The 20,127-nt window shown below is 61.0% G+C and overlaps 2 protein-coding genes across 2 annotated transcripts; both read right to left on the reverse strand.

The window, feature by feature from the left end:
- Positions 1 to 29: 29 nt before the first annotated feature.
- Positions 30 to 4,781, reverse strand: C1QBP (complement C1q binding protein). The gene is made up of 6 exons (XM_028124953.2): positions 4,511 to 4,781; positions 3,803 to 3,953; positions 1,998 to 2,091; positions 777 to 872; positions 496 to 618; positions 30 to 405 (listed from the first exon to the last, which is right to left on the reverse strand). Exons 1-6 carry the CDS (start codon positions 4,713 to 4,715, stop codon positions 256 to 258), a joined length of 819 nt encoding a protein of 272 aa, XP_027980754.1. The 5' UTR covers positions 4,716 to 4,781; the 3' UTR covers positions 30 to 255.
- Positions 4,782 to 6,136: 1,355 nt separating this feature from the next.
- Positions 6,137 to 20,076, reverse strand: DHX33 (DEAH-box helicase 33). Its single transcript, XM_028124952.2, has 12 exons — positions 19,161 to 20,076; positions 16,987 to 17,147; positions 16,184 to 16,411; positions 15,837 to 16,007; positions 13,583 to 13,768; positions 12,859 to 12,970; positions 11,738 to 11,897; positions 11,521 to 11,609; positions 10,808 to 10,935; positions 10,265 to 10,468; positions 9,595 to 9,681; positions 6,137 to 8,696 (listed from the first exon to the last, which is right to left on the reverse strand). Exons 1-12 carry the CDS (start codon positions 19,411 to 19,413, stop codon positions 8,388 to 8,390), a joined length of 2,088 nt encoding a protein of 695 aa, XP_027980753.1. The 5' UTR covers positions 19,414 to 20,076; the 3' UTR covers positions 6,137 to 8,387.
- Positions 20,077 to 20,127: the final 51 nt, after the last annotated feature.

Below are 20,127 nucleotides of genomic sequence, written 5' to 3' on the forward strand. Positions count from 1 at the left end.
CTGAAGGGGGAAGAATAGAACAGAGCACCTTGGAAGAGAGAAACCAATTTTATTGTCCATCATTATGTTATACAAAAACGTCGGAGCAAAAAAGTCGTAGAGAAGCAATAAGCAAAGGGTAAATAAGAGGGCAACAGAAATAATTTAAATCTGAATTATTCTCCATGATATCAGGAAGGAAACCACCTCGAAGCCCGTGTGCGTCTGGCTTCAGAACAGGCTGGTCCCCCGGCAAAGCCCGGCGTCTGGTCTGCTCTACTGACTCTTGACAAAACCTTTGAGATCCTCGAGAAAAGTAATGTATTCCTGGTGCTCCAGGGCCGTGCTGAGCTCCACCAGCTCGTCTGCGAATGTGTTATCCACCCCTCGGTCGGCCAGGAAATCCATCAGGTGGTCGTACAAGGCCTGTGAGCACAGACGGCCCTTCCTAGTCCCAGGCTGCACCCCTGCCGGCCGCCGAGCCGCCCGCCTGCCCGCCCCCCTGCCCGCACTCACCCAGTCCAGGGAGTCGGTGTTGAGCGTGTAATTCGTGTCCTTCCAGTCAGACTCGCCGACGGACTGGAAGCTCACCTCCCTGATGGAGAAAATGTCACTCTCCTCCTCTTCCTCTTGCCCGACCTGAGAACAGACGGGGTTCGGAAGAAGTGAAGCTGTGGCCCAGGACAAACTGGGCTATTTATAGCTGCGAAGTCCCCAGATTTCACCCCTTCCCCCGCTCTGCTGGTCCCCGCTGCACAACGCTGCTGTCATTGCCCCCCCACCCCCGCCCACAGTACCTCATCTTCCGGATAATGACAGTCCAGCACCAGGGCCTTCTTGCCACCGTCCTTGATGACTTCCACCACGAAATTGGGTGTGGACGTCAGTTCAGGCTGGGGAAGCGAGAGCACGTCAGGCCACTGCCTGGACGGGGGGGGGGGGGGGGGGGGGGAGGGAGGGCTCACGGTTCCCGGGGTCTGACGACCACCACCATTAGGACAGCCCTTAGCTGCTTCCAAACTCCTACACGATCCTGCTACTCAACAAGGAGCCTAGAATCTTCCACAGCACTAAAGCCACATGCCAGCTCGTTCAGGAGGCTGGGCTACACTTTCTGTTGGTCCTGCCCCGAGTTCTGAACCAGGTTTTAGAGGGTGGGGGATCACACGTCTCCAGGGTTTCACTTCCGTTAGCCCCCTACTTGTTTACAGAACTTCCTAGGTCTCAAATGACGAAATCTGAGCTGGGGTCCCAGCTAAGTTAATTGATCTGCTCTCCCGCAGGCCCGTTTTTCCATCCGTGCACTGCAAAGCTGGCTTAAACCTCCCAGATCTCACTTCCGCTGCCCGTTTCGGGCTCTTCCTGTCACAGCCCAGGACCCAGGCCGGTGAATCCCGCTAACCGGCCGTCCTCACGGCTCAAGAATCACAGCGCCCGCCCCTGTGGCAGTGAGCCGTCCCGCATCAGGGCGATGGCGGCCAGGGCGGCTGGGACAGAAGCGCCCCGGGGGTGTCCTCTCTGTGCTCGGCCAAGAGACGGTCCCAGGACTTGCTTAGGGAGTCCGGGCACCCTGTGGCCCCAATGCTGGCCGAGGCCTAGACCAGGCACACTGCCTCCCACAACGTGCAGACCAGGCAGGAGAGCCAGCGGCTGGGGCAAACACCTCCTCGCCGTGTCGGGCCTTAGTCTCTGATGCCCCAGCTTCGGCGGTGGGTGTTGACTGCCAGCCCGTGACACGCCGGGCCAGAACGTTCCTCCCTTGAAACACTCCAGATAAGCATCCCGATACCAAACCTCTCCCGATCCTGGGAAGGCTGAAGACGGGTTCAGTTCCTTCCCACTGAGCAAACAGGCTGCAGCGTGGAGCCCAAGCCTGCAGGGGCCGCGGTCCTGGTGCCGAAGCCCGAAACCGCTGCGCGGGGAGTAGCGGCCCAGAGACGGCCGTGCCCTTGCCGGCCCTCACCTGCTAGCGGTGGCGAACAAAGGAGATCAAGGCCCGTGCCCCCCACCGCGCTCACCTCCTGTTCTTCCACCTTCTGCCCCTGGGACGGCTCCTCCTCCCCTTCAAATGTGGGCGGGATGCTGTTGTTGATGTTGAAGGTGACGGTGATCCTGCAAAGGGCAAAGACCAGGCCAGGGGCTGAAACTGTAATGGGCGGACAAGTAGCGAGCGCTGCTGCAGTGACAGGTGCGACTAAACAATGTCTCAGAAGCTCTGCACCGATCCGGGCATGGGGTCAGCAGTCTCCCTGCTCCGGGCCCGGCTTCATCTCCGCCACACGCAGTCCCAGGGGCCCTCCACTGGCGGTGAGCGGCTGAGCGCACGGTGGCCCCCAACGGAAGCCTCCTTCCCCGAGAAAATCTGCCCACGGGGAGGGGAAGAGAGGCACCATGGTCACCTGCCGTCAGCGGGGACCCAGAGGGGCTCTCCCCAACAAACCTATGTGCCGCCCAAAGCGGCTCTTCTCCGTTTTTTTTTTAAAAGATTTTATTTATCCATTTGAGAGCGGGAACACAAGTGGGGGCGGAGGCAGCAGAGGGAGAGGGAGAAGCAGGTTCCCCGCGGAGCAGGGAGCCCGATGCGTGGCTCGATCCCAGGACCCAGGGATCACGACATGAGCCGAAGGCAGGTGCTCAACTGACTGAGCCCCCTGGCGCCCCCAAATCCATTCTTCAAAATAGCAGTGGGCAGTTTTATAATCACGAAGCAGACTGGAAACACCCAACTCATGACAGTTAAGCTGCAAGACTCCTCAGCTGCCAAACCCTGCTCCCGAGTCGGACTGGGAGCCACAGGGAGGGGCCCTCTGGCACCGACGCGCCACGGGTCCCCTGGGCTCGCCCGGGACCCCCACCCGCCACCCTCTGGAGCCAGGAAGCTGCTCTCCTGATGCTGGTGTCGCAGTCAGCCACAAAACCGGTCTCATCTGTCCCCGGGCTGGCCAAGCTGAGCTCCTGGGCACACAGGTGTGGTTCTGTTCATGAGAACATTATCTATAATGAGCCCAAACCGGCTACAAGTCACACCCTAGAAAGATGGCTTAGGGGATGTCACGGGGTGGGGGTGGGGGGGGGTGGATGGACACACACCGGAGGCAGAGAAAACCAGAACCCTACTTTACAACATACACAGAAGTTTACTCACACAGGGGACGGTGAACAGCTGAACTTGGTGGAAAGTTCCCCACCTTTCTCCCGGGGACACTCGCTGCCGCTCACATGTGATTACACCGTCACGTGTTCCCTGCTGTAAACGCCAGGGCAGGGCCTGCGTTCCCACAGCGGAGGCCGCGGTGCGCGAGTCCACACCGCAGACCTGAGGCCAATCTGTATCGGTCAGCACTGTACGAATTTCTGAATCTGGGGCGCCTGGGTGGCTCAGTCAACTGAGCGTCCACCTTCAGCTCAGGTCATGATCTCAGGGTCCTGGGATCGAGTCCTACGTGGTGGGGGGGGGTGTGTGTGTCTCTGCTCAGCAGGGAGCCTGCCTCTCCTTCTGCCTCCCCCCGCTTGTGCTCATTCTTTATCTAATAAATGTCTTAAAAAAATTTCTGAATCTGCGTGTCTGGAATCAGGCACAGCCTCACCAGGACAGCCTGTACTGGTCCAGCCGACTTCCAGCGACACCCTTCCCTACTGTCTTACTTATTAAACCAACTCGCAGCAGATCCCGGTGCAGCGAACGAACCACCTGGAAATCGTGTCCAAGGACCTGCTGTAATAAAGGCGGCTCTGGGAGAAGGCAGGGCAGGTCCGGCAAGGTCAGGGAGTCGGCCCACTCCCACCCGCGCATGCGTGCCCCCTACAGGCCCCCCAAACTTACTTTTCTCCAGCAACTTTCCGCACCAGCTTGGCTTCCGTCCCGTTCACTTCCAGCTCCCAGCCTCCAGACATCTTGGGCAGGGACTTGTGCTTCTGTATCTTCCTTTCTTCCTTAATCTCATCGTTCAGGAACTCAACAAAAGCTTTGTCTCCTACCGTGAAAATCCGTAAGATACAGAAAGAGAAAAACCAGTCAGTCTAAACCCTAAAAAAGACTCGGGGCGACTGCAACCAGAAACCTGGCCTCGGGGCTGTTTCTGACACCCCTGCCGGGGGTGCGGCCCCCCCGGAGCCCGAGGCACACCCGCTCGGCCCGGGGGTCCCGCCCTGTGAAGGTGCCGGGTACCCTCAGCGCCAGGCTGAGCTCACTCCCGGAAGAATGACTTCCAGCAGTGAACTCACCACCACGTTTCCCCGCGAAGCCGGACGTTTCCCGGTTACCGCCCCCTTCGACCTGCCACAGACAGGACCTCCTACTCTCGCCCGCGACCACCGCCTCCCCACAGCTCCCTTTCCGAGCCTCGGGACGAAGCCGGCCGCCGGGGATTAGAAGCAGCGCCGCCCCGAAGCGCAACACCTGCTGGGTGAGGACGGGAAACGCGCTCCCACGCGGCTGCAGCCCGGGGTCGTGCACCAGCGCGGGAGGCTGCGGACCGTGGCTCGGGACCCCCCCCCCCCCCCGTCCCCCGGTCTCGCCCCCGGCCCTCACCCTGGGTGTGCAGCGCGCCGCAGCCGCAGCTGCAGGGCCCGCGGGCGCGCAGGAGGCCGGCGCACACACGGAGCAGCCCGAAGGGCCGCACGCACGGCCGGGGCGCGGGCTGCAGCAGCGGCCGAGGCGGCGGGGCGGGCGCGGCGCGGAGCCCGGCGACCGCGGAGCCCAGCGCGCGGGGCACTCGGCGCAGCAGGGGCAGCATCGCGGCGGCGGACACGTGCGGGTGCGAAGGACGAAGCCAGGCCCTAAATCCCGGCCCGCGCGCCGCCGGAAGTCCCGCCCCCGCCGGGAGCGCTTCCGCGCCGGCGCAGGGCGGGCCGGGGGCGCCGGGCTAGGCGCGCCCCCTACTGGGGGCCTCCGAGGTCAGCGCCGCCGCCCGCGCCGGATCGTCCCGCGGGACCCGCAGTGCCGCCGAGCCCCGCGAGCCGCTCCGCTCCAGGGCGGGCCCTCTGAATTCCTGCGACCACCGCCCCCCCACCCAGCGTGCACCTCCCCTTGCGTGCACTCCCTCCCCCGGCGTGCACACACACCCCTGCGTGCACCCCACCCCGACGTGCGCCCCCTCCCCCGGCGTGCACACACACACACACACACCCGCGTGCGCACACACGCCCCCCCACATGCACCCTCCCAGCGTGCACTCAGTTACGAAGGCACGGCATTGTTCTGGGGCCAGGAAGCTGGGAGCGGGGGCGAGGGGACCAGAAAAAGTTTTCAAGGCACCCAAGAGGTCACTTCAGGCCCCCAGCTATGCTCCGTGACCTACACCCTATTTGCCCAAGCAGCTTCTGGCAGAACTCCCAGGCGGTGTCAGAATCGCAAAGATGCAAAAAACCTCAGGAGCTAAGGATTTTAAGGTAACAAAGGGGATGCAGAAACAGTTTCCAGCCTTACTACATCAGAAATAAGAAATGAGTGGTAAAACTCCCGGGGCTGTTTCAAAAGCAAACAAGGCCGGCATCCCTTACGGCAGATGAGCCCAAGACCCCACTCCATTTATACCGGCCCCTCAGTGCACCCACAGCCCCTTCCTCCGGCCGGACTGTTACCTCTGCTTTGTTACAAGATTAAAGTCTCCGCCCTGGGAGGAGCGCAAACTTCAGGAACATAACAGGCTTTCAGCCTTGTGCCTGCATCATGCCCACCTCTACCTGCCCAGACAAAACTCCCCTTTCTGAATACCACCACACCAAACCAGCCTGTGCCAAGGTGGACCCCAGCGCGGAACTCTCAATGACTTTCTCTGATTGTAACACTGAAAATCACCCTTGGGGTGAACATTTAACGTGCTAATTAGACATGCAACACACGAAAAGGTGTGACCTTTAAGCGCACAGGTGCTAGTAAGTCCCCACCTCTGTTGAGGGCTCCCCTTTCCCACCCTGACCTCTCCCCGGGTAGTCAGCCTGGGAACTCCTGGCTCCGGGCTGGCGCATCAGCCCCAGGAGGGCCTGGCCTCGCACTCCTGCCCACCTGGTCAGGTTCTAGTGCTTAGAGAGCCCTCGGGCCCGACACTCCCTATCAAGAAAGTCAGTCTTCCCGAATGAGTGGCGAAGACTAATACTAATACTTAAATATATTCTAAACAGCAGGGAAAGGAGCTGCAAGAAAGAGCCACACACATCCTGGACAAGATTCAGCTTTAACGGATCTGACAGTCCTGCGTTCGGTGGGCCGTCATATACAGGAGCTGCTGATTCCGCGGGGCTGTCTGTCCCAACAGACTCAAAACAACGTAAACCTGAGCAGTTGGGGTTTTCTCCGGCAAGTTCTCATAATCCACTCAGAACCTAAAGCCCTCGCTTCCCGTCAGTGCCGCGGGTCCTGGCGCGCTGGAGGAAGCCCGTGGTCACGCCTGGCCTGGCCAAGCCGCCGGAACGGCGGGATCACGCGGGCGCAGGGAGGTCCGAGAACCGGCCTCCGTCCTGCCCGCCCTCCGCAGCCTGCAGAGGTGCCGCCCAAGGAGGGCTTCTTGTCAGGGACTGGGTGCTGGCGGTTCGTCCCTCGTGGGGACTCCACGCACGGGCCGCGCGCCGGGAGCACAGGAGGCCTGTGGTCTGCGGGGAGGGCATCTCCCCCCACGAGGCTGCTTGGGGCAGCTGGTGATTCATCCGGAGAGACGGCCCAGGCTGGGAAGGGGCGTCTCACCTCAGAGGTCTTCTCAGGGATGGCGATGCGACGTCAATGGGAAACACGGAACTTAAGAAAGTGCGGTGTCCCCTGCAGCTCGGTATAAACAGCCGTTTATTTCTTTATAGTAATTCGTAGTCAAAATGGGGTTTCCAATCTGGTTCAATCCCTGAGCAGCTAGGTTAAAAATTAACTTTTTGAAAAGCCCGATAAAAAAAACTACTGTATCAAAACTCTGCCAGAATGTTGCGGTGACAAACGTCTTTCTGTACAGAAACATTAAAGCTGTTGCAAGCTCTGTGCCCCGGGCTCCCGCTCGAACAGGTACTGAGGAGGGCGGATGCTGCCCTTGCCCCAGGGAACCCCAGAGAACATACTGAGGAACGTCATCACCCACTCCCCACTGTTTACCAGCATGATTCACTTTTTATTAAAAATACAATGTATTCTTTCCCATCAGGCTGAACATCCTAGGCCTCTATTAAGAAATGAAAAAAACAGTTAAAATTTTTCTGAACTCGTCAGAAAGTCAGCAACCGCAAAGAACGAGGTGGTCTGAGAAAGAGGCAGCTGAAAGTCTTAAGAATTCAGGAAGACGGGGTATCTAGGACCCCGCGGCCCTGGCCGGACGCTGGGGTGCTCGGGTGGGAATCAACGGGGAGGCCGAGCCCCCGCCCCAGAGTGAAGCCTGCCCGTGGTCTCTGCACAGCGTCCCGGGCAGTGTGGCCCCTGCTTTGGAGCCGCGGTCCACCGGGTAAGGAATGACAGAAATACTGCACATCTGTGTTCAGACCCACCAAGCCCAGGAAAAATGCTAAGTCGGCTTCTTTTAGGGCAAAACACTCTCTGGGAAAAGATGACTTGCTTATGGTGATTAAATAGTGAAGAGGGACCTTTGGTGTCTCTCCCCTTCTCAGAACACGAGGCCGGGAAGAGACTGGAGACCCTGGGACTCCCTCTGACAGACGTGCAAACTGACGCCCAGAGGCGGGACCAGCTCACGCAGGAAGGAGCAAAGCCAGGCCGTGTCCCCCTGTCCCCAAAAAGGAGGAAGCACGGAGACAAAGAATGAGACGCAAGAGCACAAACCCCAGGTGCGGCTGGGTCCTCACCGGCCGCCCCCTCCAGCCGCCCCCAGAGCTCCCCGCCCGGCCCTGCCGGGAGGGCCGCGCCAGGCCTCAGGCCCGCGGGGTCGTACGTGCCCCGCTGGGCAGAGACGCGGCCAGGGCCCGTGCTGCGGGCCGCCCACCGCCAGGTCAGCACGCGTCCACCGCCCGGCTCGGAGCCCAGGAGCCGCAAGGAGGCTGGCGCCCTGGGGCGGGAGGTTCGCGAGGGGAGAGCCAAGAGCACGGCCCTCCTCAAACTTCTAGAACGTGAGAACGGATCCAAGCACAACAGCTGGGCTCTGCAACCGCGCAGGGTCCCCTCTCGGGGATCCTCCCCGTCACAGGGACTCGGGGGTTCACCCGGGGCGCGGGGGCCCGCGTCTCACGGTCTGTCCATTGCGGGCCGGGCGCGGACCCTGGCGCGCTGCTGCGACGCCCCCATGCGGCAGGCGGGGAACTGCGGCAGTTCCGGGGGGAGCGCCCCCGCGGACCGAGCGCCCAGGGCTGCAGCTGCCACCCCCTAAACAGAAGCGCGCGGCCCTGCGCGCCGGGCTCGGGGGTCGTCGGGCCCTGCGCTCCGGGCTCGGGCTGGTCGAGCCCCCCCCAGCGCCAGGCCCCCCCAGGGGGGGGCGGGGGGCTCAGTCACGGGCCGCCCGCAGCTTCCTCCGGAAGTAGTCGGGGGCGGCCTCGTACAGCCAGTCGGCGTCCACGACGCACAGGTCCCGCATGTAGCACCTGCCGGTGTGCAGTAGCTCTGTGTAGACGACGCAGGCCGGCCGGCAGTGGAAGAGCACGGACGAGGGGTGGATGGCCACCGGCTGGCGGGTGTCCGTGGTCACGTACGTGCCGTCCGGCTGCAGCTCGGCCGCGCTCATGAACAGGCTGTGCGCCAGGCAGCGGCGGACACTCTCCACGTCCCCGCGGGAGGACACCATCGGCATGGACATCTGCGGCGGGAGAAGCAAGCAGCAGAGACCACCCCCGGTCAGGCTCAGCGGAAGCCCGGGACGTGGACTGGGCCACCAAGGCTCCGGCCGGCGTGGCACCCCGCACGCCTCGCCGACCGGGATGGATGGCCGGCTGCGGCCCAGGGGGTAAGGGCCTTTCCTGCACTTCCTCCGCAGCCAAATTCCCCTTCGTGTTCTGGCGCGCCCCTCCAGTGAGCCCCTCTCGGAGCCTCCCGGGTCCACATCCCCCGCAGTCGGCCCCCCAGCACCGGTTCCAGAAGCTCCCACCCCTCAGCTGCACCCCCTGGGAGCAGAGCACCAGCCGAGCAGAGCGCGGGTGGACACCCGCCTGACCCCGCCAGCCTGCTTCTCCCCTCCAGCCGTGGGGAGTGGGAGCTCGGGAAACCTGACCACTGTCGTGGCTCCCGGGGGGGGGGGGTGGGGGGGGGTGGGGTGGGGGGAAGAGGCCTGGGAGAGCAATCACCAAGGAGGCAGAAGGCGGGAAGCAGGAGGGGCGGGCAGAGAGCCGCCTGAGAGCGCCCCCCAGCCCTCCGGGGGCCCTGGGGGGCTCGACTGTTTCCGGTCCACAGCTTCCCGGACAAACCTCTCCATCCCCCCTCTCTCCCTTTAAGAGCCAGGGGTTTTGGCTTCCACACTCCGCTGACCCCCGCCTGTGGAGGACGCTCTTCATCTCAGCTGTCACCACCTCCAGGGAGCCCCCGAGTCCTGCAGCTAACTGGTCTCTCCTTCCAGGCTGCCGGCTCCCGGGACAAACTACCCAAGTTGTTTAGGCCCTAGTTTCAGCGTCTGCAAAGTGGGACTAGAACCCCACAGGGGAGACGCCAGGATTTCAGATGCGGCCCAGGGGAGGTCTCCCAGATGCCAGGAGGGCCGGTACCTTCAGGCAGATATCCCTCAGCTGCGCTCGGACTTCGGCCACCAGCAGCATGTTCTTGCTGTTGACAAAGTTCTCTCTGCACCAGTCCTGAACGGGAGAGAAAGAAGACAACCCTGTCACTTCCACAGAGAAAAAAAACAGAACTTTGGGAACGTAGCTGAATTCAGAGAGAAGACGTCAGTTGCCAAAAATACAGGAAAACCGCTTTGTATCAGAAAGCATGAATGGTAAGGGTAAATTAGAAATACTTTCACAGACTAAAAATTCCCTCATGTCGGGGGCCTCAGCTGGCTGGGTTGGGGAAGCTCACAACTCTCAATCTCAGGGTGGTGGGTTCGGGGCCCACGCTGGGCGTAAAGGTTACTTAAATAAAACTTTTAAAAAAAGTTCCTTATGTCAAGTCACCGTGAAAAAAGCTACAGACTGGAGTATTTGCATCACATTAGCTCATTTCAGAGCTAAGAAGCTGGGCCACCCAGCACCTGGAGCCCCTGCCGGCAAGGACGAGGGGGACACCGACGGGGCGGAGGCCAGCCCTGTGCGCAGGCGCCGCGGCAGGGCCGCCCGCACTGACCGCGCGGCTCACGACGCCCCGCCGAAGGGCAGGCGTGTGTCAGGCTCAAGTGCGGGGGGACGCACCGCGGGAGAGAAGGCCCGGGCCGAGGCTGACCTTACTGCCGCCCAGGTTCTTGAAGGTCCGGTAGATGTTGAGCAGCGTGATGTGGTCCCCCTCCCCGGACACGAACTTCTTGCGGACGGCCTGCACCTCATCACGCCGGGCCGGAGGGCTGCACAGAACGCTGTCCACCGACAGCAGAGAAACGATGGTCAGGATCTCCTCGGTGCAGTGGAACTTGGGGGACAGTAGTACGGTCTGCACACAGAAATGACAGACAGTGTGCACCGAGCTCTCCCCCGTTCTGAGCACAGCTCTTCTACCTGCGGCCTCGGAGGCCGGGTGTCTCTGCAGCCACCTGCTCGCCAGAAGCCCACGGCCCTCCCGCAGGCTCCCACGTTCCTGGGGGCATGGGGGGCTCACGACTTAGCGCGGCCCTGAATCTCACATGAGGCCAGCGCGTGTCAGACACAACGTGGGGCTACAGCTACTCAGGGGCAACAGTGAAGGTGAAGCCGGGGCGGGGGGGGGGGGCGCAGGTTGCTGCCCCACGAGCTGTGACGGGCAGAAGGGGCACGGTGGGGAGAGGCGACTCACTTTGGCAAATCTGGGCTCTAAAGGGAAAGCTGCCATCTTTCTTCCCAGTGGAGTCAGGGTAAGCTGGTCGTCCTTCCGTTCGAGAGCACCCAGCAGGTCCAGCTGGGCGACAGCTGCCTGAATGTGGTCTACAGACAGACGGGAGAGGAGGAAAACCTGCAGCCAGTCTGCGCTTCAGGGAGCGGAGGACTCTGCGCCCAACCCCGGTCCTGGGGCACAGCGGCCGGCGACACCCCCGTCTTCAGGTCTGCCTGCAGCAATGGCCCGTGACCCCACTGCGTCACATGCACGCACCCCGCACACAGATGTGCCGTGGCGCCGCGGGGACCCGCATGCGGAAGCGGAGACATGCAGCAGTGCCCACAGGCCCTGCGAGGCCCAGCCAAGAAACTCTTCCTATTCTCCCCTTCCTACTTTCTGAATTTCTAACCATGTCCACGCATCACCTGCTGAAGGATCAAGCAGCATGTCCAACGACGTAATAACGCACACAAGCGCGAAGACGAAATGCCGCGCCCAGGCCCAACGCGAAGCCACGGCTCCCGCCCCTGAACTCTTACGGGCACAGAACCTCCCCGGAGAGTCCCAGGTGCCTCTCTGACAGCCGAGCTTATGCAGCAAAGGGAACGAGAGAGGAGAAGACCCCCAGACCCTTTTCGGAGAGCCCACCCGTTAGTTGTTGGTCCTCATGCACCCAGGCCCCTGCCGCCTACCTGGAGAGGGCTTGGACATGAAATCAAAGGTGAGCACGTCGGGGACTTTCATTGCAAGGAGCTGCAGCAGCACGCTCGCCAGGTTGCACCTGTGAGGAGCAGACCCGCGGCTGACGCACCTGCTCCGGGTCCTGCAGCTCCCTGGTCGGAGCGGCGGGGGCGGCGGGGGTGCGGGGGGTGCGGGGGCACGGGGCGGCGGGGGCGCGGGAGCACCTACCTCTGGATCTCCGGCACGGTCATCTTCTCAAACTTCTCGAACTCGTCCTCCGTGTAGAGCCGGTAACAGACACCGCTGTCCTCCCTGCCGGCCCGGCCTGAGCGCTGCCACGCCTGGGTCTTGGACACGCGCTGCACGGCAAGCACCTCCAGGCCGCTGCCTGGGGGGAGAAGGGCCCGTGTTAGCGCTTCGCCCAACACCTGAGCACACCGGTCCGCAGCGTGGAGAAGCAGCAGCATTCCTCAGAACACCGGTGACCCTTCCTGCAGCACGAGTCCAGAACCCCAAGGCCCCGTGGGAAAGCACAGAACCAGAGCAAGCGCTCCACACTGAAACAGCGGGGGATGCACCTCGGGAACGTAAGAATATGCTCGGCCGGTCTGCCTGGGACAAAGGGTTTCCCAGGCCGCGGGGCTTTTCAGTGCCCACACCCCGACTCCAGGAAACTAGGGTAGCGGGTCACCAGCCAATGCCCGTGCCTGCACCCGCCCTTCCAGCTGTGCTGCAAGAGGGAGACGTGGGATGGAGTCACTCCCGGGACTGAATGTGACACGCGTCCTGGATAAAGGTGTGCTCTGTGTCAGGCACGGGGGAACGGGTCCTTCCAACACTAACTCCAAGTCCGCACCCTCGGGAGCTGAGTCGTGCTCTGTAATCAGACGCTTTGGCTGCCTCTAATCCTCCGTAGCACAAAGCCCAGTAGAAAGCAGACAGAGGACCGGAGCGTCCAGCAAGCTCTCACTGCACACCCTCAGGAATAGATGGTATCTCACCCCAGCCTGGGAGGTTTGCTTCCTGGGATGCCTGGAGCTCAAACATCCATCCCGATGAAGCTCCTGCCCTGGTGTTGGGGGTCCCTGGCTGCACAGCCCCCTCACCCAGCTCCTCAGGGGGTCTCGGGCCAGGCCCGGCCCCTGTTCTCAAGCCAGCGAAGCCTGGACCCGTCCTGCCACACTGGGCCCCTTGCTCCTGCTGCCTGCCCCCTTCCTGGACCTGACTGCTTTCGGCCCGGGTCACCCGCACTGCCTGTGCCGCCCTGGTCGGTCACAATGAGTCCAAGCAGGAGGCGCTGGCTGGGAGAAGCTATGGGGAGAAGAGGGGCTCGTGAGCTCGATTCTCACCAGGATTATACTTCTTTGCTTTAACCATGCCCGTGTCGACCACATATTTTATTCCCGTGATGGTTATGGAGGTCTCAGCGATGTTGGTTGAAACGATCACTTTGCGACAGCCCTGGAAGCAGGAAGCAACCAGAAAGTGACACCCAGGACTCCGAAGTTTCACAACATAGTTCTCACCCGTAGCTTCCACAGTCCACTCGTGCTCCAGATCCACGTGACTAACGGGAATTCCTAACACTGAGTAGGGAGGTTCCCGTCTTCAAGGCTTACTTGAGATGATGAGCCGCAGGGGAACAGGCAGGTGTGGGCTGGACCCCCGGCCCTGCCGGGCACTCCCTGAGCACCGTCTCTCGGGGTGTCCGTGTCTACACGACGGGACCACCCCCCACCCTGCCAGTTCTCCAGAGGCAGGCCGCACACGCAGGGTGTATGCACGGTGAACGCACAGTGCCTGGCCTGGCCGGCGCTTGCACTACACGGTGTGGTGGGCACACTATGGTCTATGTCGGACTTGGGAGAGCCCCTCGTCCACCAGTCACCTCCTGCCTCTGCCCACTGCACCCCCACGGTCTCCCCACTCTCCCTGTTTCCACCAGGCTGGGGAGCCCCATCAGGGGCTGTGTCTTCTAGTCCCGCGGCTTCGCGGCTCATGCATCTGGTACCCGAGCATCCCGCCCCCACAGGTGCCCAGGGATGGGGCTGCACAGGACAGGTGCGCGCTCACCTTTGGGGCCCCCTGGAAGACGCGGAGCTGCTGGGCGTAGGGCAGCGAGGCGTAGAGAGGAAGGACCAGCATGGAGGGGCAGCCGTCTGGGAGGTGCTTCGCGATGTCTCGGCAGGTCTTGCTCATGGCTTCGATCTCCTCCTGCCCGGTGAGGAATACCAGGATGTCCTGAGAAGGAGGGGCCTCCTGTGGAAGGGAAGCGTGGGGTCACTAGGTGCCGACGAGCGCAGGCTGCATGGAACACAATAGCAGTGATCTCCCCGTGGAGAGGTACACGGGCCTAAACTTGGTGTCTCCTCCCGGAGAACGGCCCCACCCACAGTACATGGAGCTGTCACTTGAGTGAGTTGGCCAGCTATGTTTAAAAGCCAGTTCCCTTGGGGCACCTGGGGGGCTCATTTGTTAAGCCTCTGCTTTCGGCCCAGGTTATGATCCCAGGGTCCTGGGATCGAGCCCCGCATCGGGCTCCCTGTTCAGTGGGGAAGCCTGCTTCTCCCTCTCCCACTCCCCCTGCTTGTGCTCCCTCTCTCGCTGTGTGTCTCTCTGTCAAATAAATAAAATCTTAAAAAAAAAAAAAAAAAAAAGCCAGTTCCCACATCTAGTAGATCTGCCGCTGAAGCGAGCACGTTCCTCCATCTACACGGTTAAGCCCAGAGCAAAAGACGCAGCAGAAGAGAAAAGAGATCCCAAGTTTCGCCCCGTTTTGAGAGACCAGGGGGAGGGAAGGACTGGGCAGAGGGTGCTCCAGCCTGGGCGTGGTCCGAAGGGCGTACGGCAACAAGACACGGCCGGGCTCCCTGGAGAAGACAGGAAGGCCTGGGCCTCGGCCGTGAGGCAGGGGTGGGTCACGGGAGGGGGAAACCCGAGCACGGCGTGGTTGACCCCAGCTGCCCTCCTCTAGCCGACAGGGCAGGAGGCCGGACAGACACGGCAGACAGGGGAGGCTGGAATGGGATTCAACCTGGAAGCTTGGGACAAGTCCAGAAGCTGTGCCGAGGCTTAGGAGCAACCTGCCCTGCAGAAAGACAGCATGAGGCGCTCCGGGGAAAAGTGATCGCATGCAAACACAGGAAAAATATTCACGATGCTCCAATGGGAGATGCTGGAACACCTGGGGGAAAATGAGCCACAGGAACGCAGAAAACTTGTACGACTATGTCGCACAAGGAAGGAGCCATCGGGATGGGTCCTGCTGGCAACGTGGGGTCCCGAAGCTGCAATCCTGACCGGTGGCTTGAAAACCATGAGATATATCTATGCTGAGAGGCTGGAGGAGCATCAGGTCAGGGAGGGTAAGGGTAAAGCCTCACCTCCTGTGGCAGGAACTAACTGCCCGAGACCCGCAGTGTCGGCAGGTACCGTCGGAAACACTAGGGAATCACGAGGAAGCAGCCGGGATCTGCAACGGGGACGTAAAAGCAGCTGCTGGGTTGTTTAAGATTGACTGACTGACTGACTGACTGACTGATTGGAGAGAGGCGAGCGCACACGCACTCGAGCAAGTGGGAGGCGGGGTGGCAGAGAAGCTCAAGCGGACTCCCTGCTGAGGGAGGAGTCAGCAGCCGCCCTTGGGGCTGAGCTCCTGACCCTGAGATCACAACCTCAGCTGAAGTCAAGAGTCGGGCGCTTCACCGACTGAGCTGCCCATGTGCCTAGCCGCTGGTTTTCATGATTCTTTTAGAACGAACTACTGCCCTTTTAAACTTTAAGCACTCACCACTTAAAATCAAAATTATTTTTAAAAATTTGCCTCTGGATTCTTTCAGAAAGTTAACATGAAGTATGAACACTCAATTTTATGAGGGCAACAAAAACGAGAGGATTTAATCACTCGGACTTAAGTAAACGTCTAATAAAATGAGATTCTGCAATGTTTCTCTAACTCGGTTTTTCCAAAGAACCCGAAAACTCTAAAGGGCTACCCGTTACTGGGTTGACACGAACTCTTGACAACAGGCAGTAAAGAGCAGGGGCCACACTTTAGTCGGGCGGCGGCGCCGCGGGCTCCGGCCAGCACTGACAACCGAACGCCGTTCTGCTCTAACCGAGTAAGTCTCCTGACTCAGCTGAGGCATGAGGACGCTCAGAGCGGAATTATTTTTCATTTTAGAGAAGATAAGAGACGCCAAAAAGTAAGAAGCCGGACACAGTGACTCATGTCACGGGCACAGCGCACGGGGCGCTTTGGTTAGCAGTGTTTCAAGGCCGAGTGTGTCCCGGACGGCGAGGTGAGCCCCGCGTGGCCAGCCCGCACCTGGTGGATCTGGAAGACGGAGACGAGCGCGGCATGCAGGTAATCCTGCTGCGGCTGTTTGGTGTAGAACACCTGGATGGGGTGCTGCCGACCCTCCAGGTAGAGGACGGGTGCTCCGTTGAAATACTGCGAGAACAGATCCACGTCCATGGTCGCGGACATGACAATCACCTGCGTTCGAGACGGAAGAGCGTGATGACAAGGCCGCACCGGGCCTGTCCGGGACCCCCTTCCCAGCCTGGCGGGCAGCCGGTGAGGCCTGTGCCCCCACGTCCGGAAGCAGGGTAGGCAGGGGCGCCAGGCTGAGGAAGGAACTCGAGCCTCTCCCGGATGCGAACCACACCTACTTTGAGAGGCAGCTTCCCCAGTTCCTTTCTCCTCTTCTGGGCGGCCTTCACCACCCCGAAGAGCACATCGGTGTGCACAGTCCGCTCGTGGGCTTCATCCAACACGACACAGCTGTACTTGCGCAGCAGAGAGTCGGAAATCGCTTCTCGTAGAAGCATGCCGTCCGTCAGGAACTTGATCCTGGTGGCCTCTGAGGTCACGTCGTCGAAGCGCACTGTGTAGCCCACCTGTGCGAGGAACCGCTCGTTCAGTCGGCGCGGGCTGAGCAGCCGCTGGGTGCCCGGTGCCGGGCGGGCACGCGTGCCCTCGTTGGGGCCGCAGCCCCCTGCTCCCTCGGGCACGCATGGGCAGCCGACGCGTCCCTGTAACTGCAAGTATAAGCACTACAAAGAACCTAAAACTAGACTCTTACCCTAGCTACTTAATAACTTAAAAGGAAGCTACAGACAGACAAGAAAAGATGCCCCAAATATTTTAAGGTGAAATGCATAAACACACACGCAAAGTGGATGTATCCACAGTTCTGGGGCTCATTCTCCATACCCACATATTCGCTAAAGAAGTCCTTACGATTTCTCAGACAGATAGAGATTTCAGAGGTTACGGAATCCCGAAGAATGCTCGAGGAAAGCAACTAATTTATCCAACTTGCCAACAGACTCTGAACGCAAAGCAAATGGCACAGACATGTGAGGTCTGGGGAATGAGTAGAGACACAGGCCTGAGTGACCGGGGCAAGATCGAGCCTCCCTCAGGAAAGCGCCATGCGGGTGGGCGAGCAGCAGAGAAGGAGGTGAGGTACCAGCTTCCCGAGCTCAGTTCTCTTCTCATCGGAGACTCTCATGGCCAGAGAGATGGCAGCCACTCGGCGAGGCTGGGTCACCGCAATGATACCCTGGCGGCCGACCCCCCCTTCGTAGAGGTACTGCGGGAGCTGCGTCGTCTTCCCAGAGCCCGTTTCCCCTGAGAAAGAAGACAAGTCTCACCTACACGCAAGCTAACACAGATTTCACCAAACTCTAAGCTGATAAAGCCCCAGGAAAAAAGGCACTCGAGTGTGTCGCTTAGAGGAGTGTTCATTCGAACTGCACCTCAGAGGCCAAGTTGTATCAGAAGCACCTTTAAAATGTTTATACCCTGGACAATTCCACTTGCAGGAATGGATTCTGAGAAAATAAAGATGCATGTAAATATTTAGCTTCCAGAGATGTGTCATTCAACTTTGTTCCAGGCAGCAAAAAACTGGAAACAATGTAAATGTTCAACAATAGGTAACCCGCATAAAAAACCATAGGAGGAAATACAACTGTTACATAAAATGGTTACTTCTCAGAAGAAAAAATGAGATGTACTCGGGCCCACTTACACACCACCTGCAACAAACTCCACGGCCATTCTGAAGTCTGCCCTTTCTTTCAGACCCCCGCCCTGGCCCACACTTCAGGACGCGCCCACTGTTGCCAGGTCTGCCTGGCAAACTCTACAGGATGAGTCACACCTCAAACTCTCTCCCTGGGGCTGCACTGGTGGCCTCTTCCTATTGTGTCCCTGGTACCTCGTCCATCTCTCCTCCAGCACTGACCACCTTACACTGTGCGCCAACACCCCAAGTCCCTGGAGAGCAGGGAAGGTCTACCTGTCTCCTCCATGAACCTGAACATCCCACATACAGTTAGCGCCCAATGTTATTTCCCACCTGCGTGGGTTCCTCTAACTGTCCTTAAGTAGAACAAAGAATTTGGTAAACCTGGGCATCCTTCCCCTCTGGCTATCACTAAGCTTCTCTGACCTTAGAGTGTCCTAAATAGGATTATTCTTGCATTTCCCACTCTGCTCATCCTCCTGACCCAGCCAAGAATCACAGACTAAGAATGTGATTATTCTGCTGCATTCCTGCTGAATCCACCAGGAAAACCCCAAATGTGGATCGACGTCTCCCTGTCCATCTTTTCTGCTCTTACACCAGACTCCTGAGCATTGCTAAAGTAAAACAGCCCACCTGCGCAGATGAAGCTATGATATGAAGCTATGAGTCCGTAGTGGGGCCAAAGCACCTGGACTGCAGCACGACCGCCGGACCACTGATCCTGTTCTCGCTTCTGCAGCCTGGCTCTGTGCCCATCCTCCCCAAGGGGCCCCTGACTCCCATTCTCAGCAGAGCTCCTGCACCGATTCCACATAACTTAAGTCCTCACATGTGCCCTCCCTCTCCCCCCCTACAAACTTCACCCCCGCCACACCCATGCTCACCTCCTTTCGCCCCCCCCAGCCTCCTGGATAGCCTTCCTCCTATTCCCGGCCAGCGTGTTTCCACGCGGCCCCTTCCACCCCCCCCCCCATTCCTGCCGGCTTTCCCTCTTCAGCTCCTTCAGCTCGTCTCTACAGAGCTCTTCCCGTCAACCCATGAATGCAAGTCCCTCGGCTCCCTTCCCTTCCTCCCGCAGAAGCCTGCTCTCACTGCCTTCCTCCCCGCGCCGCCTACTCGGTGCTCAGCCCGGGGATACACCTGCCCCTACCCCCACAGCTTTGCCGACGGCGCGCTCAATGGGATCCACAGTCAGTACCCCGCACCCAAACCCAGTGGGCACTTCTTTGGTGCCGGATGGGGCCCCACGGCTGCATCCGTTCACTCCCTTCTTCCTACGACTCTACTCCTCTGACTCGCGCCCTCCTGGCTCTCCCTCCTCTCTCTGAGGGCTCGTCCGCTCCGTCCTTCGGGTGCTCTTCCTAACGTAAGCGCAGGAGATCAACGCCCCCGAATCACAAGCCCGCCTCTTAGTTCGCGCCCCAGACGCTGCGACTTCGCGTCAGACCCGCCTGGTTCTCCCCTCCCGGCGGCTCCCCCGCAGCAGGCCCGTCCCCGTGCGCGCACTGCCCTCCCCTCTGAGCCCCGAAGTCCCCGGCACGCCCCTCCGCCGGGCACGTGGGTGGCGGCCCGCGGCGGGGCTTCTCCCCCGAGCCCCTCGGGCCACTCACCGATGAGGACGGCGCTGTCCAGGTTCCGGAGCTGGGCCAGCAGCTGCCCCCGCGCCGAGAAGATGGGCAGGCTCCGGCGCTGCCGCTCCACCGCCTCGGGGTAGGGGCTGGCCGCGGGCTGCGCCAGGGCCGACTGCTGCCTCCGGCCTCCGCCGCCGCCGCCCGCGGCCAGCAGCATCACCACGCGCCCCCCGGCAGGCCCGCAGCCCGGCCGGAACCTCTTGGCCGGCGGGAAGCCCGCCTCCTCGGGCATGTCGGGCGGCCGCCGCGACGGGAGACCTGCACCCCGGCAGCCGACGGCAGGCGCGTGCTGCCCCTTCCTGCCGCGCGGCGCGGCGCCCACCGATGACCTCACGGCCGCCGCCGCGGGCCTCCGCAAAGGACTACGGCTCCCGGCGTGCACTGGGGGCCTGGGCTGGGGTGCACGAGTGGGGGCCGGAAGAGGGGCCCGAGGTACGACGGGGAGGAAGAGCCGGAGCTACAACAGCGAGGGGCGGAATGGACGGTTCCGCACGACCTCCACCATCGATACTGACGCTCTTCCTGACCGTTTTACTGTCCCGGTGACACGGTTTCCTGCCAGTAAACACGCGTCTCCCCTTGTCGCCAACAGTAGCAGCCGCTCCGCAAGGGAAGCACTTACTTTTGTAAAATCAGCGGGGAACGCGCAAACACGTGCACTACTTAACCCTCTAGGGCATGCCGTACGGTAGATCCTGACGTGAGCCCCGAGAACCAGCCCCTGACATCCCCGAAAGTCACTCGGAGGTCGGCACATCGGAGTGCGGGCGAGGGGGCCGGCGAGCCCTGTTGTTGGGGCCGGGGAAGGCCTCGTAGGGTATGCTGCCGACAACCGAGTGCTCTCGGGACCGGTCTGCGCGGGTCAGGCCCGCAGGGGGAGGGGCTCGGTGGCCGGCGGCGACTGTGGCCCGCCCTTCCCCCCCAGCCCCTCCCCCAGCCCCTCCCC

Source organism: Eumetopias jubatus, unplaced genomic scaffold, assembly GCF_037043125.1.
Source record: "Eumetopias jubatus isolate StellerSeaLion01/CBP00866 unplaced genomic scaffold, mEumJub1_p1.0 scaffold_10, whole genome shotgun sequence".
Taxonomy (NCBI): Eukaryota; Metazoa; Chordata; class Mammalia; order Carnivora; family Otariidae; genus Eumetopias; species Eumetopias jubatus.

What these genes read in the sequence shown, in the direction of transcription:
- C1QBP (XM_028124953.2), bottom strand. Translation starts at nt 4,715, where the DNA reads ATGCTGCCCCTGCTGCGCCGAGTGCCCCGCGCGCTGGGCTCCGCGGTC. An exon ending in CGGCGCGCTGCACACCCAGG is followed by an intron (nt 3,954 to 4,510) that starts GTGAGGGCCGGG and finishes TTTTCACGGTAG; the next exon opens with GAGACAAAGCTTTTGTTGAG. An exon ending in ACACCGACTCCCTGGACTGG is followed by an intron (nt 406 to 495) that starts GTGAGTGCGGGC and finishes CTGTGCTCACAG; the next exon opens with GCCTTGTACGACCACCTGAT.
- DHX33 (XM_028124952.2), bottom strand. Translation starts at nt 19,413, where the DNA reads ATGCCCGAGGAGGCGGGCTTCCCGCCGGCCAAGAGGTTCCGGCCGGGC. An exon ending in TAGAGCCCAGATTTGCCAAA is followed by an intron (nt 10,469 to 10,807) that starts GTGAGTCGCCTC and finishes TTCTGTGTGCAG; the next exon opens with ACCGTACTACTGTCCCCCAA. An exon ending in TGAGGGATATCTGCCTGAAG is followed by an intron (nt 8,697 to 9,594) that starts GTACCGGCCCTC and finishes CTCCCGCCGCAG; the next exon opens with ATGTCCATGCCGATGGTGTC.